This window comes from Scleropages formosus, chromosome 9 (genome assembly GCF_900964775.1).
Source record: "Scleropages formosus chromosome 9, fSclFor1.1, whole genome shotgun sequence".
Lineage (NCBI taxonomy): Eukaryota > Metazoa > Chordata > Actinopteri > Osteoglossiformes > Osteoglossidae > Scleropages > Scleropages formosus.
Genome location: NC_041814.1, coordinates 24,625,090 through 24,648,608, shown reverse-complemented (window position 1 = coordinate 24,648,608; position 23,519 = coordinate 24,625,090). Strand labels below are relative to the sequence as shown.

General features: G+C 42.6%; 1 protein-coding gene and 1 long non-coding RNA gene across 2 annotated transcripts; one reads left to right on the top strand and one right to left on the bottom strand.

The window, feature by feature from the left end:
* The first annotated feature begins 345 nt into the window (after positions 1–345).
* On the top strand, positions 346–1,833 carry LOC108935465 (uncharacterized). The gene is made up of 3 exons (XR_001966203.1): positions 346–406; positions 697–785; positions 1,705–1,833. It is a non-coding gene; the product is annotated as an uncharacterized LOC108935465 (long non-coding RNA).
* A 7,735-nt stretch (positions 1,834–9,568) lies between these two features.
* mybl1 (v-myb avian myeloblastosis viral oncogene homolog-like 1) lies at positions 9,569–22,815 on the bottom strand. The gene is made up of 16 exons (XM_029254991.1): positions 22,372–22,815; positions 16,310–16,409; positions 15,818–15,889; positions 15,241–15,333; positions 14,256–14,476; positions 13,951–14,137; positions 13,729–13,803; positions 13,025–13,123; positions 12,075–12,305; positions 11,444–11,821; positions 11,109–11,248; positions 10,878–10,992; positions 10,626–10,742; positions 10,327–10,434; positions 9,840–10,025; positions 9,569–9,694 (listed from the first exon to the last, which is right to left on the bottom strand). The coding sequence occupies exons 1-16, from the start codon at positions 22,404–22,406 to the stop codon at positions 9,569–9,571; spliced, it is 2,283 nt and encodes a 760-aa protein (XP_029110824.1). The 5' UTR covers positions 22,407–22,815.
* Positions 22,816–23,519: the final 704 nt, after the last annotated feature.

Here is a 23,519-nt window from a genome sequence, read left to right as displayed (position 1 = left end):
CTTGCAACCCGTATGCAAATGAGAACTATTTTCAGTGTTCTCACCGCCCTTACTCGCTTGGGGCTCCATCGAGTAGCGTTGCACGCTACAGTGTAATGTGTTTGTTCGTACGTTTTGTAGATTAAACTTCAGTGAACCGGATTTTCAAGTCCGTTTTTTTTTTCGGAATCTCTAAATAATGTTAATTTTCCGAACTGACCTTTAAAGCGATGTGTGTAATCCCTACCATGTCCTCTAGGTGGTGGTATCAACCAACTACAGGCCCCACTGGCCCGATGAGCTCGAACTTTACCAGGGTGACGTCATCCAAGTGCTCTTCAAAGATGACAAGCTATGGTGGTTCGGCCGTATGCAGAACGGACAGCAGGGCTATTTCCCCACCACTTACGTGACCACGCTGTGCCCGGTCAGTGTCCGCACTCGCGCGGGAGTTGCTTAAGCAACGCCTGTTGGATTTTTGTTGCTCAGTGATTCACACTTAAGTATAGATTAGCTGAAAAAAAACTTGATTGTAAACGTGGAATTTCTCCCAAGTAATTATGTACTTTAGTCATTACTGCACATTTTTTTTTTATAGAAAGATGCAAGAAAAAACACAGTTTAACTGCTTTGTTCTCAGTTTTGATGCCTTGGAATTTTTTTTGTAAATTTTCTCATTGGGGCACTTCATTTGACCCTGTTCTTGTTTGTTATTAGAAAGATGAGCCTGCGAGAGTGGTCCCGAGCTCATTAAAGCGGAGTTCAGTCCAGGACGTGGCTGCAGATGTCCTTGGTGGTTGCGCGGGGTAAGCACCCCCCCCCCACACACACGCAGCACCAACTCCACCCTTCCCCAGCCACCCCAACCCCCTCCAGCAGCTGTTGCATCCACACCCCCCCAACCATCCCACCCCACCCCCACCACGCCCTGAGCAGGTGGTCTATCTCATACTTCATTAGCTGACAATACACACAGTTTACACGCTTGCCTCGAAACGGGGGCGGGGGGGCTAGTGGACAGCATCTAGAGGGTGACGTGTCCAGTCCCGTGGCCCAGTTGAGCAGGTCAAACACATCCGTGATGAACACCAAAGACGAAATGCACGTGCTTTTACTTTTGTTGAATTACATTATCCGAAGCGCTATATTTTTTTTTTCCGCTTCATTGTGCTTCACTTCCGGCAGAGAAAATCTAAGCAAATCTTTAGCTCTTTAAATTCTCTAGCAGAGAATAAAAAATGTGAGGATGTTTATTGACCTGTGATACTTCTCATTAACTGGAAGTGGATTTTTCTCAGTTTTTTCCTCACCATGCACAAAATATATAAATCAGATTGCTGTATAACCGAGAATCCCATTCACACAGTCTAGCAGTACAGTGTGGTCGGTTTCTTTGGTTTCCGACGAGATGCAAATTTAAATGCATGCGTGCTGATGTGAAAGGCCAAATGAGAGCCTTGCTATCAAGTTCTACATGATGCTCATGGTGATCCTGGTTACTGTTCTCAACTGAACCTTTATCTGTGTCGCATACCCCTGCACTGGGGAGACCGGGGGGTCCCATGCACGCTGGGGTGACCCCTGAGCTGTACGTGTGGGTGCTGCTGCAGGGGCGCAAACAGCCCTGCTCTTGTACTCTGTCAAAAGAGAAGCGCTGGAATTTGGGTCACTGAGAATAAACAGCCCCTTTGTGTTTTTGTTGTTTCCTCTTTGTCTCCCCTCAAGCCGACGCAAGCTGCGGTCCCAGAGGAGCAGGGAGGAGGAGGGCTTTTTCCGGGCTCTGAGGCCCGAGGGCCCTCTCCCGCTCACCGAGGACCACACCCAGGGCTCCCCCAGCCTGCTGCACCGCTTCCTGTCCAGGCCACGGAGGAAGAGTGACTGCCAAGGGGCTACTAACGGGGCTTTCCAGCCTGACTGACTGGGAGAGCGACCTGGAGAGCTGCTGCGATGAGGAGACCAGTTTCCGGGGCAGTTGCCTAACGCACCTTTAGGGAGGAGGGGCGTCCCCATCTGCATATATGTGCAGTGATTTCTCTTAAGTATAAGCACAGTGCGGGAGGTTTGACTTGCTGAGGTCAGCTGTAGCTGCATGGTGCCTCCCATTGATTGGATGAATTAAAACAGTGGAGAAAGTGTGTTTGTAACATAGTATTCAACTTATATATATATTTGCCTAAACAGTATAACCGTTTTCTTTCTTTAGCAACACATGTGAACTAAATCACACATGACAACACTGAGTTGGCACCATGTAAGAGCCTTTGGCCTCACGGTTCCAGGTTTGAATCCCACTTCCCGTTGTAATATTGGGCCCGATAGTCTGAGACCGCATTTGAAAACTGCACCGAGATGGTAAGACTCGCTACATGTATAGTTATACCAAAGTGGAAGGAAACACAACAGAAAACCTATGGATAGCTGACATTGTCCTGGTTAGAGCTGCCACCTTCAGACCTAAAGATTGCTGGTTTGACTCTCCCTTACAGCTGTAAGTACCTCTGAGCAAGATACTTGCTCTAAGTTGCACCAGTAAAACTACCAGGCCCATGGAAATATGAACCATTTTCTTACCAAGTGTGTGAGAATAGTCTACATACATTCCATAACTTGATCAGAATGGAGTTTGGGTTGTGGTTTAATAGGAATATAGATGGGGCAAATCAAAGCTTTTGTTAATAATCTTCTGAGTATTTAAATGAAGACTGTTCCTGAAATGGTGGGGTGGGTTCGGTCAGTGCCCCATGTGTGATGGGTCTGCTGTTTGAGTCCTGCTTGGGGTGCCTTGTGACAGACTGGTGTCCCGTTCTGGGTGTGTCCCTTCGGCCTTGTGCCCTGTGTTGCTGGGTTAGGCTCCTGTTTGCTGTGACCCTGCTTGAGAAAAATGGTTGTTGATGTTGGTCATTCCTATAAGTGTGTACTCCATCACATTCCCAGAACAGATGTATCCTGGTTCCCTGACCAATGTTACATGTAAAACACAACTGAAGTTTCCCAGGAAATATCAGAGTAAATTCTATAAATGCATGTAAAGTGATGTTTCTGAATGCTGAGAGGTTTAGACAGAGAAACCCACTCATGATACTCTCTTAAAAAGTGTGATATGTGTTTTAATGTTTATTTTAGGTGAAAACATAACGTTGACCAATTAACAAATTCATGTGTGCATTTTCTGACAGTAATTACATTTACATTTATTTTTATTGTGTATGTTGCTGTCTGACCTTAATGACAGAAACACAGCTACCATCAGTGTGATTTTCCTTCCCCGTCATGTAACTGCAGTTCTCCCTCATCGCCCCGTCAAGACAGAACAGCTGTGTATGCACCCGAATCCCGTAGTTGTAACGCTGAGTAACGCTGGTTTGTTTTGCAGTGGTGCTGAGATTCAAGAGTTAAATGCCGCAGCCTATAAGAAATGGTATCATTGTTGTGTGGGTTGCTGTGGAAACGCTGAAACAACCGTCACTAGTTTCGTGCAGCCTGCAAGCAGTCCGTCCTGGATGGCCGTGCCTCAAAGGGCTTTTCATTCAGCTGGCAGCAGGACGGTGCAGCAGGAAACAAGGGCTGGCAGGTGGGGTGTGAGGAACCTCAAGGTGAAGCACTGCTGCTGAAGTGGACGCTGGGGTATTTCAGTGGCATGGGACACTGGGCAGGGACTGCAAGAGTGGATCCTTGACCCTGGGACCTTCTGTGTTGTCTGTCTGGACGTTTGCTGGTGATCTCTTGCTTAAATAAAACATCTCTAAGCTGCTGGGACCATTTGTTATGGTCTCGATATTTCTATGTTCTTACTGAGATGGCACGCCTCTGCGTTTGTACTAATAAAAAGGCCACACAAAGATGCATGTTCCGTTTCCCCCAAAGCACTTGTCTCACATCTTCAGTAACTTCTTAAACATTTAAGGTTGTCGCATTAATCATGGTATTCAACATAATTATGGAAGTTCAAGCATTTATTCATCATTGGTTCCTCAGAAGCTCCTTGCAGCAGCAAATTGGCAGAATAATATTACTTCCATTTGCCAATAATGTTTTTTGGATATCTACAAATGCAGACTGTACATGTTGAAATTCAGACATCATTTATTGCGGTATCTTACGGGAGAAGTATGATGCCTGAAATGGCTCTGTAAATGGGTGCTGTACAAATGGACAAAATATAAATAAATCAGTCCAGATGCCTGCAGCTGCAATGTAAATTGCAAAATTATGTCAATGTAATGTAATTAAAGATGCCTTCATCATTCATTCTGTTGCGCAGGAAGAGAGGTGGTGCGTTTTTGGCATCCGCACCCTGCCGAAGCAGACATTTGGTTTTTAATACCTCAATGGAAAATTATATTTGAGAGTTACAGTACTGTGCAAGAGTTTTAGGTACTTGGGGGGGAAAAAAAGCTGTAAAGTGAGAATGCTTCCAAAAATAATGCTCTTAATTAATGAACTTCCTACGAAGCTTAGTAAGCATCCATCGTCAAGAATCGGTTGGCATGGCGGGGTTGGCCGGGTCCCGGCCTCTGACAGGTCTGAGGTTCGAGTCCTGCTTGGGGTGCCTTGCGATAGACTGGCATCCTGTCCTGGGTGCATCCCCTCCCCCTCCAGCCATGCGCCCCGTGTTGCCGGGTTAGGCTCCGGTTCGCCGTGAGCCCGCTTGGAAAAAGTGGTTTCAAACTGTGTGTGTACGTGTAGAATTCTAGGAAATCTAAAATATGCCCCTTCCCATTGACACTAAAGACATTAAATAACTGTCTAAAACAAATATTTTTGTGAAACATCTAAGCGCCTAAGACTTTTGCATATAAATTATATATTTGAGAAAATCACAACCCCGCTTGTTCTTGTACTCGAAGCAGGAGGAGCAGCTTGGCCTCCGTCTGGAAAATGCGACTCCATATTACTCCAAAAGTGCGTCCGGCTGCTAGCGCAGGTCCGGAAGACCCCGCAGCGAGGGGGGGGCCTGCATGCGCTTCATCGACAGCGAAGAGGGCTTGAGTTGCACCCTGAGCCGATGCCGGTTCGGTGCTCATCGGCAGGGCTCCGCCCCATCGCAACGACCTCCGTTCACGGCTCAGATAATTGCGGCTCATCTCTTTCCGGGCTCCTGTTGCACAGCAGATGTTGGATCTGCTCAGCAACCAAATATCGCTCCACCTCTTCTTCACCTGTTGTTGTTGCCTTTGTTATATTTCGAAAAACCCTGAAAACTGATATTTTAGCCGCCTTTTTTATTTTTTCAGAGGACAGTGTCGAGCAGCAGCAGCGGAGTGCAGCACGTCCAACCTTACTGTATCCCCAGGCGCCACGACTAACCCGGCAGCAGTGTGGCACAGGGGGGGCCGGGTTGACCCTGACCTAGTTAGGCCGCTCGGGAGCTGGGCCTTCCCGCCAAAGCACCACGGCCGCTTTGCTGGCGGGGCGCTCGCCAGATGACTCCGCCGTCATTGCGATAATGGGCCGCCATCTGCTGTCTAGCACACACAAAGGCTGGCAGTGTGAGCAGCCCGAGCACCGGAAAGAAGGGGAGGGCCGCGGGGCCTGGCAGGGGCTGCTGCGCACCCTGCCACATGCTGGCTCCACATTGTGCCGTGCTGTGCCGCCCAGCCTACCCCCCCACTTTGCCCCTCCGCAGGGGCAGGCCTGTCACACGCGGCCACCTCTCACTCAGCAGCCCTGTCATTGTCCAGATGAAGATTAGCGCTCTGTTTAGACTATTATGGGCTGCCGCTCTGTTCTTCTACAAATTAAAAATGGACCACTCTAAAAGGTCATCTTTAAGGTGCAGTTACCACGTCTCATAACTTTTCCATTAAGAGCCCATTTTTGGAAAAAACTCAAGCAGCAGCAAACGGAGCTGTGTTTTCTTGGGTTTATAAATGCTCAGGGTAAAATGCACGTATCTCAGTGGCAGTAAATCCTGCTGTGCATTGGTTTTGGGTGTTTAACAAGCCTGCAGCGACCAGCAGGAAACAGCAGCGAGTTAAGCCCAGAGGAAAATACAGGGATGATTTGGAGTGGCGCTCGCCAACAGAAGGCACATCGACATGGCCCCGTGCCCTCTATTCAAGAGCAATTGAGTGGAGGGGCCCACGGAACAATGGAGCCAAAAGGCATTATTCCACAGCCGATTGGGCCGCTTTATCCCCCACAGCCGACCTGTGGAGATCCCCCTTGTTCTGGGAGGACACGTGTCCCGAGAGGCCCCCCAGTCCCCTCCCGAACAAACAGAGGGACAGTGCACCATCCCCATTGATTATTGCGACCACCACCACACGCACCTGCCCTAATCCCAAACAGCTTCTGTGGGCGCTGATCTCCACAGCTAGCTGCAAGAACAGGGGGTGGAGCTACCAAAGTAATTACACTGGGCTGCAGACTGCAAGGACCCAAGCAGCAGGTAGTGAGGTGGTTAAGGAGGTATAATATGAATGCTGCTGGTTACAATCCCAGAAAGCAAACAACTGTACCCTTGAGTGAGGAACTTCATCAAGATGTAAATATGCTATAAGTGTAGGAGTAGCTCAGACCTTAAGCTTCTTTTAATAAAACACAAAACTTTCATTTCCCTCTTAGTCTTTTAATAGTTGGGTATTGTAAAAGTAGGTGGGAAATGCGAATAGGTAAGTTACAATTTAAGAATAAAATGTCATTAGAAAATTACTATATGCAAGAAAAAAAAAAAATCAAGACAACAGTATAATGCATACAGCATTTTATTTTTTCATATCAAGTACATGCATTACAATGGCAGCAGGAATGAAATCTATGGCAGAGGTGTATACAAAGGAAGCATTTTATGGTCGTGTAGAAGATACGGAACTTTAGCGTTGAGAGATAGGAGGGGGAAAAAAAAAAACCATTGTAAATGTTACATCTGTAAAAAGGTAAATTATGACGTTAAATATTGCTTTGCTTTTGGATGTGAAACCTGCTACATGTACTTAATATTCCCTCAAACCCAGTATTAGGCTGTGAAGCATTAGAGAAGAAAAAAAAAAAAAAAAAAAACACAAACCAAGATCTAAACAGATAAAACATAGATCTTACATACACAAGCAAATCCGACAAAGTTAAAATATTGTTATCCATATTTCAACTAAAATCTAATGTTTGGATGGAAAAGTAAACACTTCATGGAACTGCATTTGAGATAATGCACTTTAGCTGTGTAGTGCTTCTGTAAAGAATGACACATTTGCTTCATATTTCTTCACAATTGTCCAATAGGGAGAGCGTCTCAACGATAAAAGCATTCTTAATGCTTCAAAAGTCCGCAGACATGACGGGATTGTGAGACTGTATCCTTAAAACCCAAAGGGGCCTTTCAAGTTCACAGGGCTGACAAAAAGCATTTCATGACTCCTAATGACTAGCTTAAGAATTCACAAGATGCATCAGCTCGCTTGAACGCCGCACGTGGGAGTTATTGAATGGAAAAAAATAACAGTAATTCTTGATTTGCTTAAAAAAAAAAAAAAAAAAAAAAAAAAAAAACACACTACATTCCTTGTTCACAGCCAGCAAAAAAAGGAAAAGAAAAAAAAAAGAGAGACTCTCCTAGTGTCAGTATCAGTTAGCATATTCCAGGATATTCAGAGCACGCACTCCCACGTCCCACAACGCACCGTTGTGTGCAAAAGTGGGAAGAGAAAAACGTGCTACATGTTTAAAATCTGGGTGGAATCTGTACGTGCGGGTGACTGTTTCCATCGCTAGCAGGATTCCCTGGCGACTGTGCATGCAGCACGCAACTCTGACCTTCCGACCCCGACTCTCAGTAGAAGGCCACGCTCCCGACCCGCCCTTTCACAGCAGCTAAAATACTTTGAATAGGACGACAAAAAAGCGAACCATTTCCTACAATGGTTCCACATTTCCGTCACACGTCAGTGTTTGATATACACACACGGTTGATATTTAGCATGCAGCTCTGGCTAACCAACAAATGGATACACAGACACACAGACACACGTGCTCACAAATAACATAAAGCTACATCAGAAGTAAAAACAAAAAAAGTGCAATTTGCCTAGGTTTTGATGTCTAAAGCGGAGTGCTGCAACCTACAAGTACAAAATAACATTTTCTAGCTATCTTGGAAAGAACCACCTTGTGGAAACGTATCTATTCTTAACCCAGAAACAATGAAATTTGTACAGAGTCAAAGTGTTAATTCCAGTGATTAACAGTGACCCAATCAATCTGAATGAATACTTATGTAAAGTGTGGCAGTGAAAGTTTTACAGTGAGGATTTAAGTACAAGTAAGCCAAATAATTAGAATTTTTTGAATCAAGAATTAAGGAAATCTCTTAATATTTTAGAAATAAATTATGATTAGACTATTTAATAAATACAACCTACACCCCTACGCAATCGATAACTTGGTCAGATCAACAAGGCTGCATATGGGAATTAAAACTGCTTTTCAACAGCAGACGTTCTGTTAGTACCGATCATGATTTTTTTTTTTTTTTTTTTTGTTTGCAGATATTAAGTGCAAAACTGTGAGCAAAGAACAGCCAGCGCAAGATCCTTTCTTTGTGGCCAAATACATCTTGCTATCAACATACATAGGTTTTTCTACAAAACACAGCAAAAACACATCCTGAAGCCCAATATACATAAATAAACAGGTAAGCTTTAGAGCAGAAAAATAAATAAAAAAGGAAAAAAAGGTACCTTTCCCCATTTACATTGCCTCAGCAGCTACACACTGTACAATACATTCAATAAACATGTCAACCAGAGACTCCTGGCCGGAATACTGTGTAGGAGCATTGTTCCATGGGCCTGTTGATTTTATTCCTTCAGTTTGACAGAGCCACGTTGCAAGTGCTATCCCTTTACTCCTGAACACAATCCTGGTGCTCTACGGCCTAAGGCGCCCATTAGTGCAACTCTGACAGTGCCATCCACCTACTTAAGACTTCACATCAACTTTGTTTTTTTTAAGCATCCTTGTCAATGGTGGTAGTTATATAAAAGGAAGATATACTTTTCTATAATGTCATGTAGAACAAAATATATATATCTTCATACACCTCTATACCAATATATCATTCCTACGGAGCCCCACTCGAAACAGATTAATGTTTGTTCTAGATTCAAGAACCTCTATACAAGCTGGATTGTTTGAATATACAAAATAGTGCAGAGAACAAAAAAAAAAAAAAAAAAAAAAAGTGTGTTCAAAATCAACAGTTTCTCAAACAATAGAATTCTATGCACTGAAAAAGAAGCGTTGATACATATGATGAAAACACTTAGTGCTAATGTTGAGGAATTTTCTACAGGATCCAAGGGTCATAAACTGAGGAAATATGCTTGTGGTCCCTACACAAATGCCTAAAAAGCCTTCTTTTGTTTTACTCAAATACCATCTGTTGGGTAATTAAAAGAAAAACATATCTGCCTTTTGCTTTGATGTATTCAGCAAGGCATCCAGACATTTCTTTACTAGACAATGCAAACAAACTTAACTGAAACCCAAATTTTAGTTTGACTAAACAACGATTGTCTACATGTTAGATCTGCTTATTGGATTACTTTTGTTAAGACGACTTGACCGGCAGCATGACACAGCAGTCAGCTACTCAAAGCACAAGGGCTCTGGAGGTGCAGGCACTTGTGTACGAGCTGAGATACTTCCTGGCCTGCTCAGTCATGATCAGCTGATCTTCTGTCTTCCCATATACCACTGTCTCCCACTCACTGGTAACCTACAGAGAAGGTTGTCAAAGGTTAAAAAGACTGCTCTGCTTCATTGCGCTGCAGGAATTAAAGAATCTTCCAATAAATGTCTACCAAAACATCTTCATAAAATTACACAATACAAATAGGATAACAGCAATGTCATGGAGGCACCTGGATAGGGGGTTCGTATCGTGATGTTTTAGGCAGAGGAGTGCTGTCCTTCCTAGCAGGAGCATTGTAAGCATTGGTGTGGACATAAGATGCATCCTTTTCTGGGTCAGCCGAGGAGGTGTGGTCCTCTCGCTCCACGATGGGCATCATCAGCAGAGAACTGGTCAGCAGGCTGTCTTCTGTGGGCTGGAGTGGGCAGGAGCAGGGATGGGACACACACAATCACATACTATCCAAGTCCAAGTGCTGACCAGACAATCATATTCATCTGCCCTTCTTTGGGCTGAAAAAAGATTAAAGTGACCAAACACAAAAGGGAACACTTTGTTCCAGTACACACAAGTGGTATAAAGTCATGTCCCCTAAATTCCACCTGACTCACTCTACAATAACTTATAAGTGAGCTGGGAAGGATTTTAAAACAGTAGAATTCCCCCCCCTTTTGATGAATGACAGTTTTATAAGATCTCAAGGTCAGGACACCCACCTGGATACTGTTGATCTGGTCATGGGAAAACAGCTGGACGTTGAGACAATCCTTTCCCCAGGAATCCAGCAAGAGACACTTTCTGACTTTTCTGGGAGGGGCATCAAGCTGGGAATGGGGAGGAGGGAGGGAAAAAAAAAAAAGTTTCTGATCTCCCAAATGCACATAAAATTCAATAGGGTATTTGGAGAAACTAATGAGCTGTTAATCTGAGCCATTACAAGAAATAGGCAGGAAAATATAGTTCTGAAGCAGATATTTTTTCTTATTGATTACAGGACACTTTGAGGATATCGAACCTCTTGCTTCCAAGCTCGGAACTCAGGCTGCATGTCCCCTCGATTGAATATGTCTGTCCCAGTCTCTGCTTTCAGCACTTCTCTGATATCCTCTTCCAGGAAGGCCAAGGGCTGAGGCTGTATCCACAAGGACAGAATAGTGAGAAATCTGCAAAACACCCTCTCTGAACAGTAAACTCATTCTTACTATGAATCACAAAATATCTTGCTGCTTCACCTGTTCCCATTAATCTGTTCACTTTGTGTACATACCACCATTTTCAAGGGTCCATACATCTTTTCTTGAGCAGCCATGGCATTTTTGAAGGGTGTTGGGGTCCGTGGAATTGGACCCAAAATACATTTTCTAATCTTTGGGGTTCTAAACCTAAACAGGTGAAAAATGTGTGAAATAAAATAGTGTTTGGACCTGCTGTACCAAAGAATAAAAATGTAAACATGTCATACAGCATTCCCTGCACCTCTACAGACATGCTTCCTCACCCAGCGTTCTCCTTCTGATGCTTGGGAGTCATTTCCTTCTGCATGGGGGTGTTGAGCAGACACTTCTGCCCACAGACTGGTGTCGAGGTAAGTGCTGGATTGTCCAGGTTCAAATTTTCATTCCCCGATATGTTGAAGAACTGATGAGACATTTCAGTTTCTGCATCAATTAAAGCAGCAAATTTGCACATTCTGATTCATAAACTTATTTAATTCACAAATCAAACATGACACAGACCGTGGAGTGCACATATGACTGAAATGCGTAACGCTGCTATATATCTGCAAGTGTACATCAAGTGTATAAGGCTGTACTTTTGCAAGTGCCATAGTACCTGGGATGGAGAGAAGGGCAGTGCCTTCACAGGTGTGTTTTTGGGTGAGGCACTGGTGGCATCTAAGAAAGAAGTGCTGCAGCTCTCCATGGAAGGAGACCGGTCCCTCCTGTCACGCTTCTTCTTTCTCAGGATGGATGGTGGTGTGCTTAACTTGGTGACAATGGACGGGTTGATGACACAAATTTTTCCTTGACTAGGACTACTGCAGGTCTTGTTGGGGTCAGAGAGAATGGTGGTAGTAGTGGGATCAAAGTAGTAGCCCACTCCTTCGGAGATGCCATCCTGTGCCCTGGAGAATGTTGGTAGCACTTCCTTTTCGGGGGAAACCACATCGGAAAGGTTGAAACTCGTCACCTCACTCCAGGCCACAGGGTCCTGTGGAATGAGGGACCTTTTCAAAGGGTTTTCAACATTTTAACTATACCCCTATTTAAATTGCAAGGTAGCTACAAAAAAAAAAAAAAAAAAAAAAACCCAAAACATATATTAAAGCAAAAACGGCACAAAAAAAAACTGAATACTTAATTAATGAAAATAAAAGCTTAAAATATAACAGTAACACAAAATAAAACTAAAAAAAAAAAAAAAACTTTCCGTCCTGTCATCAGAGGACATGTATTTATCTCACCGAGTCAATGAGGTCCAGTGTCTCAGCAAACTCTGGGATGGTCTGGAGGGAAGAAAGCACAGCACTGGCCTCCACTGCAAGAAACTTGCTAGGGGAGGTTTGGACAGAGGCCATAGGCCCCTGGTTTCCCTCTGCCTGGCAGAACTCAACACTTTGGTCCTCCAGGCTGCTCATGGTAGTCACTGTGTCATCAGTCATATTGTCTGACCAGCTGGAATACCTGCTAGGGTGCTGGAGAGGTTAAGAAAAAAGGGGTGTCAGGAGGTGCAGATAGGAGCTCCACTAAACGTGATAGGTTTCACACCAGGGACAAGTGTTGCAGCAGGCAGTAGGGTGTGTTGCGGCAAGGGTCCAACTGCACAAAACAAGGCGGAAGTTTCTTTTCCAGACACCATCAACCCAGAACAAGGAACTCACAGCATAGGGAGAAGGTAGGAAGACATGGATCTGAAAGTTCTGCCACCAGTTACCTACCGCATTGATGCAGGTGGTACTTCATGTTTACCCCAACCTCCAGAACCTACACCTTGGACACATACTTTTCTCCCTAAACTTTCAGTTGAAGCTCCACTGAGAGAAAAATCAGTAAAACTGACTTCCCAAACAGAGTAAATTTGGACTGTTTGGATGAGAAGAGGGGCAAAAACATCTGTGAAGTCTGGGGTGTTTAACTAGAGTTCAGGCTGAGGTCCAAGGACACCAGGTAATCTGGAGTTGGACCAGCCCACCACTTGTTCGAATCCCCTTCTGCTGCTGAAAGCCACAAGCATGACGTGCACTAACACTACAGCGGTTGCTACCACACGGGTGGAGAGTGTTGCAGGTTAGGGACTACCAAGCGCAGCGGGCCAGGATGAGGGTATGAAATAAGGGAAGATGGGCACAACGAGAGAGATGGGTTGGGGAGGAGGGTGGGTTCCAGAACGCACTATGCACACACGTGTCCTTACACATGGGGCCGACTGTCTTCCCACTTCGTTCTCAGCTGACATGAGCAGGAGCTCGAGCTCTTTAATTCTCTGCTCTTTGTGTGGATCATCGTTGCAGGGCTGCTGGAACAAACATGTGGTGGGGGAGGAAGGAAGGAGGCAGAGATTTGAGAACAGGAGGACATGAGGGCAGGAGGATAGGAGAGACATCCCATTTTACTGACATGTGGTTACTGAAGGTCATTGGCCCTCCCGCAAGCTGTCAAAGATGCACAGGAATTGTGGAAGAGAAGAAAAACATTTTTCCAAAATAGTTTACAAATACTAAATCCAAATTTAGCACCTTATTCAGATCACTGGTTCCACTAATGCGTTAATGGAATGACTTTCAAAATCAGCAATCTTAAGGTAAAAATTAATTTTGTATAGTTAATATCAAATGTTATTGACATCTTTTTAAGGCACGTTTAATTAAACTAAAAAACCTTTGAAAACTTGGGTTAAGGCCAAAGATGAACCAGAAGACAATCATACAAGACAGAATGTTAACACAAAAAAAGCAGAAATACAAACAACTTGAACGACCAGCTGACTGAATAAGTACAGATTGTTAAGAAGCAGAGGTTAATAGGATCAGGCAGGAGAAAGGTGTCTTGACCATGGAGTCTGCCTGTAAACATAAACATGGATTGGTGATGGGCAGGAGTCAGTGGGGGTCCACTCACCAGGACAAACGCAGCACCTTCTTGGACTCCATCTGTACATTGCCTGGCCAGTGAGCCAAAGGAGTATCCAGAGAGCTTCATTCAAAACAAACACAAAATAGTTATATACATAGCTAGTCCCTTGAAGAAGCAGCCCAAGTTTATGTTCCCAAGGGCATTTTGAGTAATATGATCATGCTGACAGTTACAATTCTGCAAAGAATCTATTTTATGGATGACTACCTGTCCAGGGATGCCCATGACCTGCTGGTTCTGACCCTGCCTGACCTCGATCGAGGAGCAGGACCTGGGCCGCCTCTTGACCACAGCTTTTGACTTATAAGGTCCGCAACTGTCCTGCAGGTAACCTTCATGCTCCACCTTCCTACGCATGGTGGAGTTCCAGTGATTCTTAATAGAGTTATCTGTCCTGTGAGAGTAGTCAAAGGTTCAATATGTTGTACAAAACATAAACGATAATCTAATGTTGCATTACTTCCAGTATAATGTCCGGTACAATGTCCCATGCTTGGTGTGCTTTTCTGTACCTGCCAGGCAGCAGCTTGGAGATCTCAGCCCAACGGTTTCCCAAGCGTTTGTGGGCCTCGTAGATGATGCGGTCCTCTTCCTCGGTCCAGGAGGACTTTTTCACTTCTGGGTTTAGGTGGTTGTGCCAACGCTCCCGGCATTGTTTGCCAATACGGCCCTGCAGGTGCTTGGCGATGACGGACCAGCGCTTAGGGCCGTACTTGTGCACCAACTCTATCACCTGCGCATGCCCAATTACTATTATTATTACTATAGTTGTTTCTACCAGACAGTTTTGAATGTATCCATTTATACAACTATATTTATAACTGAAGCAATACAGATTTAGTACATGTCTCAAGAGTACAAAACAAGAACCCTTGCCACTGGCTCTTGCAATCTTTGCTCAAAGCCAAAAGAAAAAGTTAGGAAGCAAAAGTCTGCAAGGAATCCAGTGTTAATTCCTCTCTCTGGGCCTGTTTTTAAAAGCAAGAGGCCAGAAACACATCCAAAGACTGGAGCTTAGAGCCGAGAGGCCTGCTTGATCAAGTACCACGCCATTCTTCGCATTCCAGCTGGGGGTGCATAACACAACCCATGTGGAAAGAATGTGTTGTCCATGTCTGCTAGGGAAGAAGTCCCTACACATTGCTGACAGAGGTGTTTTGATGAGGACAGAGTCCATTCACACACCCCTATGATGGTCTGCCAACCATATACTAAGGGCTACTACCAATATGGCTTCTACTGATTTAGAGTTCCACCTTTTCATCACTTGTGAGATGAAGGCAGCAATGGGGTTAAAAACACTGGAGGTGAGGACCCACTCTGGGAGTGCCATGCCAACAAATCACTGGGCTGGAACAGCTTCAGCAAGTATATAAACTTACAATAAACTTCCAAAAATGCTCTCAGAAAGAGCACCTGGTGCAAATGAGAGGTGGATGGATGTAGGGGCAGGTAGAAGGACAGAACCCCTCCTCTTGCCCTCCCAGCTCCACTTACCCTCTGATCCTCCTCTTTAGTCCAGGGTCCCTTCACCAGCTCTGGGTTGAGCACCTTCTGCCAGCGGTGCTGACATTGGCCATCTGTTCTGTTCTGTGATACACACGCACGAACACAAAGAGGAAAAAATCCCACTCTGAAAATCTGCAGCTGTTACACATGCACTCACACCTCTTCTTAACAAAAGCTCTGCCGGAAGGTGAACAGGGTCCAGGAAGAAACAATTGCTCATTGTCTACTAAAAGAAATAGATATTATGGTTTCCTTTGATTATAATTCTCTTAAACTGAGGTTACATACAATAGCTCTGCTGAGTAAGACTGAAGTTTGTTTTTTCAGCTCTTGTTAGCCAGATATTTACACTGGGAGGCTGTAGAATCAATACTTAAATCTTACAAAACATCACTGCATAACTCATGCAAATTTAATTCTTGGATATTTCAGTTGTAACAGAAATACAGAAACTGATAGTCCTGCAGCACTTCAAATGAGTCCAGGAATGTTTCATTTCTATTAAAAAGAAAAAAAAAAAAAAAGGAAAAAAAAGGAAAAAAAAACACTAAAATTGAGTACTTACTGGAAAATAACTGGCAATAAGTCTCCATGAGTCAGTTCCGTGTTGTTCCACAAGCTTTTTAAGCTTGTCATCCTTGAAACAGAGAGAAGTACAAATGTCATTAAAGATCACCCCATGAAAAGCCCCCTTCATCACCAGTGCTTGAGGAAAAACCAGCTTGTGCCAATCGACTGACTGGGGAAATGGTTCATGCAAACACATCCGCAGGGAACGCAGGAACCACAGTGGAAGCATGGCCAGCAATCAAGAGCCCAAACTCAGCTGCTACCCCCAACACTTGCTAACACACACTTTTAGACAATGTTTGTTCATGGGGTCTCAGTCAGTACAGCAACATCCATCCATCTAGTAACCGTGCATACAGCTGTTCTGTGTAGACAATGAATGAATGAATGAATGAATGAATGAACGGCCTCACAATAGTCAGGGGTCATAGGTCTTTATTATGGACTAACACACATTTTTCTCCGTCTCTATATCAGACTGACTTACCTCTTCACGAGACCACTTGACTTTGCATAAGAGCTTTTTAGAGTTCTGAAGATCCCTGCTCTCAGGATCAGTGGAGAATACGTCCTCATCTTCATCCTCACTGATGAAGACAGCAAAAGCAGAGGGAGGCGGTTAGTCCTGAAAACATAATTGCACCTCTAACAAAGCTTCAGTTACACAACCACCATCTTACAACACAATAAGAAGCAGGTATTCTAACTTTAATAGCTTGTTGTCAAAACAAAAAGCAATTAATTCTTGAGGAACACAGTACTGACCCACCAAGTATTAACATTCATAACTATTTAAACTGAACAAACATCAAATTATGTCATTACAATGTGCTGTATTGCATAAAACTCAAACTTAAAACTCAATACCATGCAAACCTCCGGAAAAGTTAACCATAAATTTATCCACCTATCAACCTTTGTCTTGTTTTAAAGGGTGTGGAAAGGAAATGACAAAATCCAAACATTAAACAGGACGTTCCAGGCCATAATTAGAAAGACCATATTTGGCCTCACTGCATGTAACTAAATTTCTCTCTCAGGTTAACTGCTGACGGAACTCTAGCGCTGAAAGTGAGTTATCATCATGTCAGCCTGTACATCATAACAGTACACTGTTTCTATTACATCATACTGGATGTGGGGTAGGGGGAAAAGAAATTTTAAAACAAAACACCTGCACCATTTTCAGTGCTTTTGCCATTCCATTACATCCCCAGCTAAGTCGGACTGCACGTAAGTCAACAGTTCACAAGAATGCCCTGTTGCCAGGCAACAGGTCCCTTGCCGCACAGTGCCAGGCTAATCCATCCTAACAGCAGGGTGGAAGGTAGAAGCAGTGAGTCTTCCAGGAATAACACAACAAGCACTCTCTTACACACATGCACCTCTGTTATCACACAGTGAACATGTAAGATCCCATAAGGGCAAAAGAAAAAACAAAGCCGAAGAACACTGACTTATAAAGTTCTTTTGCTTTTAAAAGATGCTATTGCATAAATTTGGCAAATAACAAATTTGCTTTAAACTATCATTATCATCGCTGTACACTGAAGCAGCATCCATTCTACGTACTTTAATTAATAATATTGTTCATTCACTTTAAGGCCACCATACTGCAACTATAGATAACAAGCCTTTAATTTCAGATCAGTTCTGTGAATGATTTATTCAATGGCACATCCAGTAAGAACAGAAAAACAGAAAAGTGTTCAAATTATCAGTTACAACCATTGTGCATAAAGCTGAGACAATACAGTAATTTGGGAGAATGATAAATCAGAATGACATTTTCTGCAGTTACATATTTTCTCCAGGATTTACTATATTTATGCATCTCATGCCTTTAATATATAGCCACAGTTTTGGCTGAGCCACAGAAAATTATATTTATAAACCATAGTACAGACAGACAATGGTTTTACAAAAAACAAGAATCGGCCTTCAACCTTAGAGATAAGCATGCCCTCTCTATTGTTCTACCATGATCTATTGTTTAGACTTAGAAATCTGTAACACAAGTACATTCAAAATCGTGTGTATTTCTTTATGTCTAGAACTTAGAAAAGATTAATGGAATCTTAAGTGTGATTTGGAAAATGGTTGTTCTTCAAACATTAACTAAGGTAGTGAATTTTATATAATGACATCAAAACAATTTAGAGGAAAAAAGAGTCTTTACAGTATAAAATAATAAAAACCAAAACACTATAAAATTAACATTAAAAGAACAAACGAAGAGCACAAAATAATAAAAATAATAAGACATATGATGAAAGAGGTAAAGAGGATAGAAAAGGGAGCAAGAAAAAGACTGTCATGGAGCACAAGCAAATCTGAGCGAGATATATGAAGGGACAGAAGCACGAAGATTTTTAGGCAGGGGACAGATGGTCACCATAAAGTAATGCCTTGCATAAGGTGTGAAGCTGTGAGGAACAATTGGTCCAGAGGATGTACAACACGTCATATGAATAGAAAACGTGAAAGAAGTAAAAGCATTCCATTGTGCAAAGCTGAAACAAGCAACTTCGATGAAAGTGAGACTCCTATCCCCCAAAGATCCTGGGACCTGTAGCTTGTGATGAAAGAACTGCTTCAGCATTGAGACCCATATCTCAAGATAAACCTCTCCAACAAAATTAGGGAAGGGGCTCAGGTCTAACATAAATGGTAAGTTAAAAGACCAGCTGCCATTAATGGCGATTAATGAAAAGGGCTGAGTTGAAGTGTTCTCAATCCAGCTGGAAGACCTCTGCAGTCTTGCGGGGGAAGCATGAGGCTGCTGGCCATGACACACAGATGATCCAGTGGAATGACAGGACTAAAGCCAAGCCTGGAAACTGTGACCTAGACAGCTATGGTAAAGCCAGAATTATTCACTGTAGCGACAGGGACTTGGAGTTGCAAAGGTGCATTTAACTAAAACACTGTGAGCAACACCTTGCCAGGTCATTTTGCATTCCTCCATTCCTTTGCTTGTTTGGTCTATGAGCTTTGCACCAAGAGGGACATAAACAGGCACCAACAGGAGTTACGCATCTGGCTATGATATTCAGCCAAGTTCTGTAGTAAGTTTTTTGTTTTTACAACATGTTCCAGATGACTCTCCACTCTAAGCATCTTTAAATCCAGGGTTAAGACCCACATGTTCAGAATTACTTTCAAATAAAACATTTAAGTGCTCCCTTTTATGATTTTGTTTTACTTTTATGTTTGCATTATTTTGCTGATGTTATACAGTTGCTGACTTTTATAGTATACTGCCATTTTATTATTGTACCCTAAATATTTCTAACAACAATAAAGCACTTCTAAAAACCACTTTTACAGATGGAATTTAATCGTTTACTACTATTATTATTGACAATACAATTAAGCCATTTATAACCATGTGACCTTTCTAAGTGCATCAGCCTTGCATTGTTCTACCCAGTGTAGAGTGAATAGCGCTGGTTTATCTTGAAATAAGCAGGAGCATAATTATGGCTTTCTTTCATACAAATCAGAAAATATCACCATTAACTGCCAGTTCTCTGTTTCATACAAGGCTTCATCTGTGAACCTCCACAAAGAAATGATTCATGAGTGCAAAAAAAAAAAAAAAAAAAAAAAGACCTCCTCAGATTCTGTATCTGAACTTGTTCAGGTGTTCAGAACCACATATGAAAAGTGAAGAAAAGTGTGTACCCTCCTGTGACCAGTGCAAAACTAAAATTTATACCCACCAAGCATAAAATTGGTCAACATTTACAACTTCCATGGTTATTATTCCAGAATAGCAGTACTGTGCTTGTCAAAAAAATGAAATATAGAAGTTGATATATTCCCCATTTTAGAAAAGTTACATTTTCGATCTAAGCTACGCACCAAATCTAAATTTATTTAACTTGAATTTACAATTGCATATTTAATAAGCCTGCTCTGATAAAGGTCTTTAGAATTATTTGGCTAAATAATGTTTTTTTGTTAAGCTCTCAAAAAGCTTCATTCACACTACACATCCTGAAATGCTTAATTGCATAGAAAACATATTATGTCTGGGGAAAATGTGCAGTGAAGATCAAAGTCCATGTAAAGACCACATATGGTCAAATTCAAAAACTAAACCTAAAGTTTACTAGGCCCAAGATAGACCGCTCCTAAATACTGTATGAATCAATGAGTGCTAAAACAGTATAAGGGGTGCAATAGAGGGAGGTGAGTTAAAAAGCACCCCCAGCCACAATTATTGCCCTGCTCCTGCCCATCTTTCCATTATATCAGGACAACTTTTCTTCTTGATTAACATGATAAAGAGATGCACACTCCTACAGTTGCTTCTGTTGTCACTGGGCAGCACCTTGTTTTAAGTGCTGCCCATCAGCAGGCTTGTTGCTTAAAAAGAATAAGAGTGTGTGGAGTGGGGGTGGAAGAGCTACTCATCAGTTAAGTGGCTCATTCAAATAGAAATCATATCATGATGTTGTCTTGCAAAACTATAGATGGGGAAGAAGATTTGCAGCAGAGTCAGACCTGGACTGAGTGAGGGCCATCAGCAAAGCAGAGAAATCAGTAAGGTCCATTCATTTAGTACTCATTTCCAAAGAAGCTACAAATGGGTGAAGAATAACACAACGATTCTCCTCTACTAACCCCCATCAATGCAATGTGGGGGGGGGAAAAAAAAAAAAAAAAAAAAAAACTCAATTTAAATGTACTTTGTAAGCAACAGACAGTGGGCAAAAAAAGTCTTAAAATATGGTTACAGGCTACAAATGATCTACATCTACAAGTTTTTTTTTTTTACAGCAGTCACTAAAACCTTTCACTTACATGCATATAATTAATAATTAAAAAAAAATAAATATCAACAGGAACCTACTGAGTAAATCTACAATGCTCATTTGTTAACTACCTGACACACAACAAAATTTAGGATTCATTATCCAGAAACAATACTGATCACATTTAAAACACTCAGCTGCCTTCCTCTGCATGTCCATATAAAAGCAGGTATTCAAATACTGTACCATTTTAATTCACAAACTCTCCACTCAGCAGTGCAGAATGCCAATTTTCCCCATGTGGATTCATGTCCTTTAAATGCAACATGCTGACTGACCCATCTGCTTTCATTTTTCAGATTGAAACCCTATTAAGTTGGGGAATCCCACACAACTGGTTTTTTTCGTGCTTACTGGCTGTCAGTGCTCAGCGCTGAAACAATAATACAAAGGTAAAGGTTCAAGCTTTCAAAATTAATACTTAGAAGTCTAAGATTAGTACAGTTAAGAGGGGAAATACTGTTATATTACATGTTTAATTGGTATAGAAACAACTGGAATAATTATCCTTTTAGACACACGGCAATTCTAAAAAGTGTGCAATGTTCTTCAGAATGCAATACCAAGCTATGGACTCAGGATGAGCTTTCAGTGACACACTGAAATGGATTAAAACCCACAAGGAAAAAAAGGAACTACTTTTTCTAATATGAAACAGTTTGTGCTATATTTAGATACTTGAAGGATGGCCTTAAAATGACCTTGTGTATACAATCTAATACATTTCTATAACAAAATGGTAAAATAATTGTACAACATATTCACAAAGCATTTAATATTACCTTTCTTAGGAGTATTTATAGATTATAACTGACTATACTGGAGAGAATGTCCAGAACATAGAAATTAAGTGACTATGGTAATGGATGAAGCTTTCCATATCTATTTAACTTGCAGTTATGAGATTTACTGGATAAAAAAATGTGACACATAGAAAGGCCTAGCTCATCATATACAGAATATATATGCACTATTAATTTCTGAAATGTAAAGAACTAATCTTGAATTCAGCAGGAGCTCAGCGCTGACAAGACCCTTTATAACCCGTCAAATGCAGCAAATCCATTTCTTTCACCAGCTTTGATCACATTGAACCAACATTTAGATGACCTGCAATAATTGCAGCTTCTCATGTGAACCTGAGTTGCCCTGGGCAACCAGCCAGGTGCTGATGTTGGATAACCAAGAACATCACTAATAAATCACATAACATGTACCCTAATTAGGCTTTAAAAATTAGATCATTATGTCCCAAATACTTCAATCATCTAAACTAGGACCTAAGAACTAATAGCAACAAAAATGTAAATATTAAAAAAAGCCATTTTTTCTGCTTAGCCAAAGACATACTAAGTTTAGCCACTTAATTTGTACTCATGATTGCAGATGCCAAGTCAAAGTCCCCAGATTAATGGTATAGTGTGTGTTAATATAATGTGGCACGAATTCTTCAAGTCAACAAGTCAAGTCCACGTCCGGTGGTGCTGGAGTTCCATAATGATGATGGGTGAAACGTTAACGCCGGTACGTATGTTAAGTTTGGATTGAGGTCATGATGATGTACAGTTCAGTTCTAAAGTTAATTAATCACGTGTCGTTATCCTGCTCCATAATTTTAAGAAGAGGCCAAACGGATGGGACTCATCTGGCTGTCCAGGTAGGGACGTCGCGGCTGCGGGAGGCCGAGGCGAGGGGGGTGGGGCCTGCGAGTGCAAGGCGGACTCACCTGCGGGATCTCAGGCGATCGGTGGCGCTGGCCATTGTGCCCAGCGCCAAGGTCGAGGCCGGAGAATGTTCTCTGTTTGAGGGACGGATAAACAACAACAACTTCACTTTCTTTTTGAGTCAAGCCGGGGCCGATTTGCAGCCGGTCACTGGAGACGAACTCTGCGTCCCGCGGGTCGCTGACACTGACTGACACCAGGACAAACAGAGACAGGCGCAGGGGAAACGTCACATTTTCCCCGTCCTTAAGTTCTGCATTCGAGGTCTGCGATCTGGACTCGGTCACTCTTGGCGTTATGTCCACGGGTTCCCAAGGTCGAGGTGAGCATATTTTTCTCTCTACCCGACCGGCCCGGAGGCAGCTCGTCCCATCATCGCTGTCTGTCGCCGGCTATCTGTTCTACCCCGCACTCGCCACCTACGATTTTTTGTCCATCCCGCCGATTCTCGCGCCCAGCCTCCTTCTAGAAAAGTGTTTGAAAGTGCGCACGCGGCCTCGCACCTGATTGGTCGGACCCGGGGGGCGCGCTTGTTCCGAGGGCGCCCGACAGGAGGGGAGTGGCTCGCGCGAGTGCCCGTTGGGTTTTGTAGTCCGGTTTCCGTTTTCATCCTGTGCTTCACAAAAACAAAAAAAAAAACGCACGTTAAGAAGAGCTTAAATTTAATTATATGATTTAAAACTATTCCCAATCAACATTTTTTTTTGGTTTAAAAATATTTTTTTAAAAATGGAAGCAAAGGACTTTTTACCCAGTCTGTAATTCTACGACATGTTTCTGCCCCCTTCTGGACATGTTTGTGCTGGAGACTTGAGGCAATTTTGAAACGCCAGCGTAAACTATAATCTAATGTTGTTGATAACTATTATTTATGTCTTTAATCTTTCCCATGTTTCAGGGCCGTGAATTACAACAAAATTGTCAGCAAAAATAAAATCCTCAGTGACTATCTTGGCAAGATTCTGCTCTGGCAACACAGTGCCTTGTCAGTTTGTAATAACTTGCCAAGTATTTATTGCAAGGGTTCAGAAATACTTGTGATACTATTCAGAGAAGTTACACACAAATAAAAGTATTAGTGATGCCTGAACACTAGGAGGTGGCTACATTCTCCCTACCTCCTTGTTCAGCTCATACTGCATTCTACCAC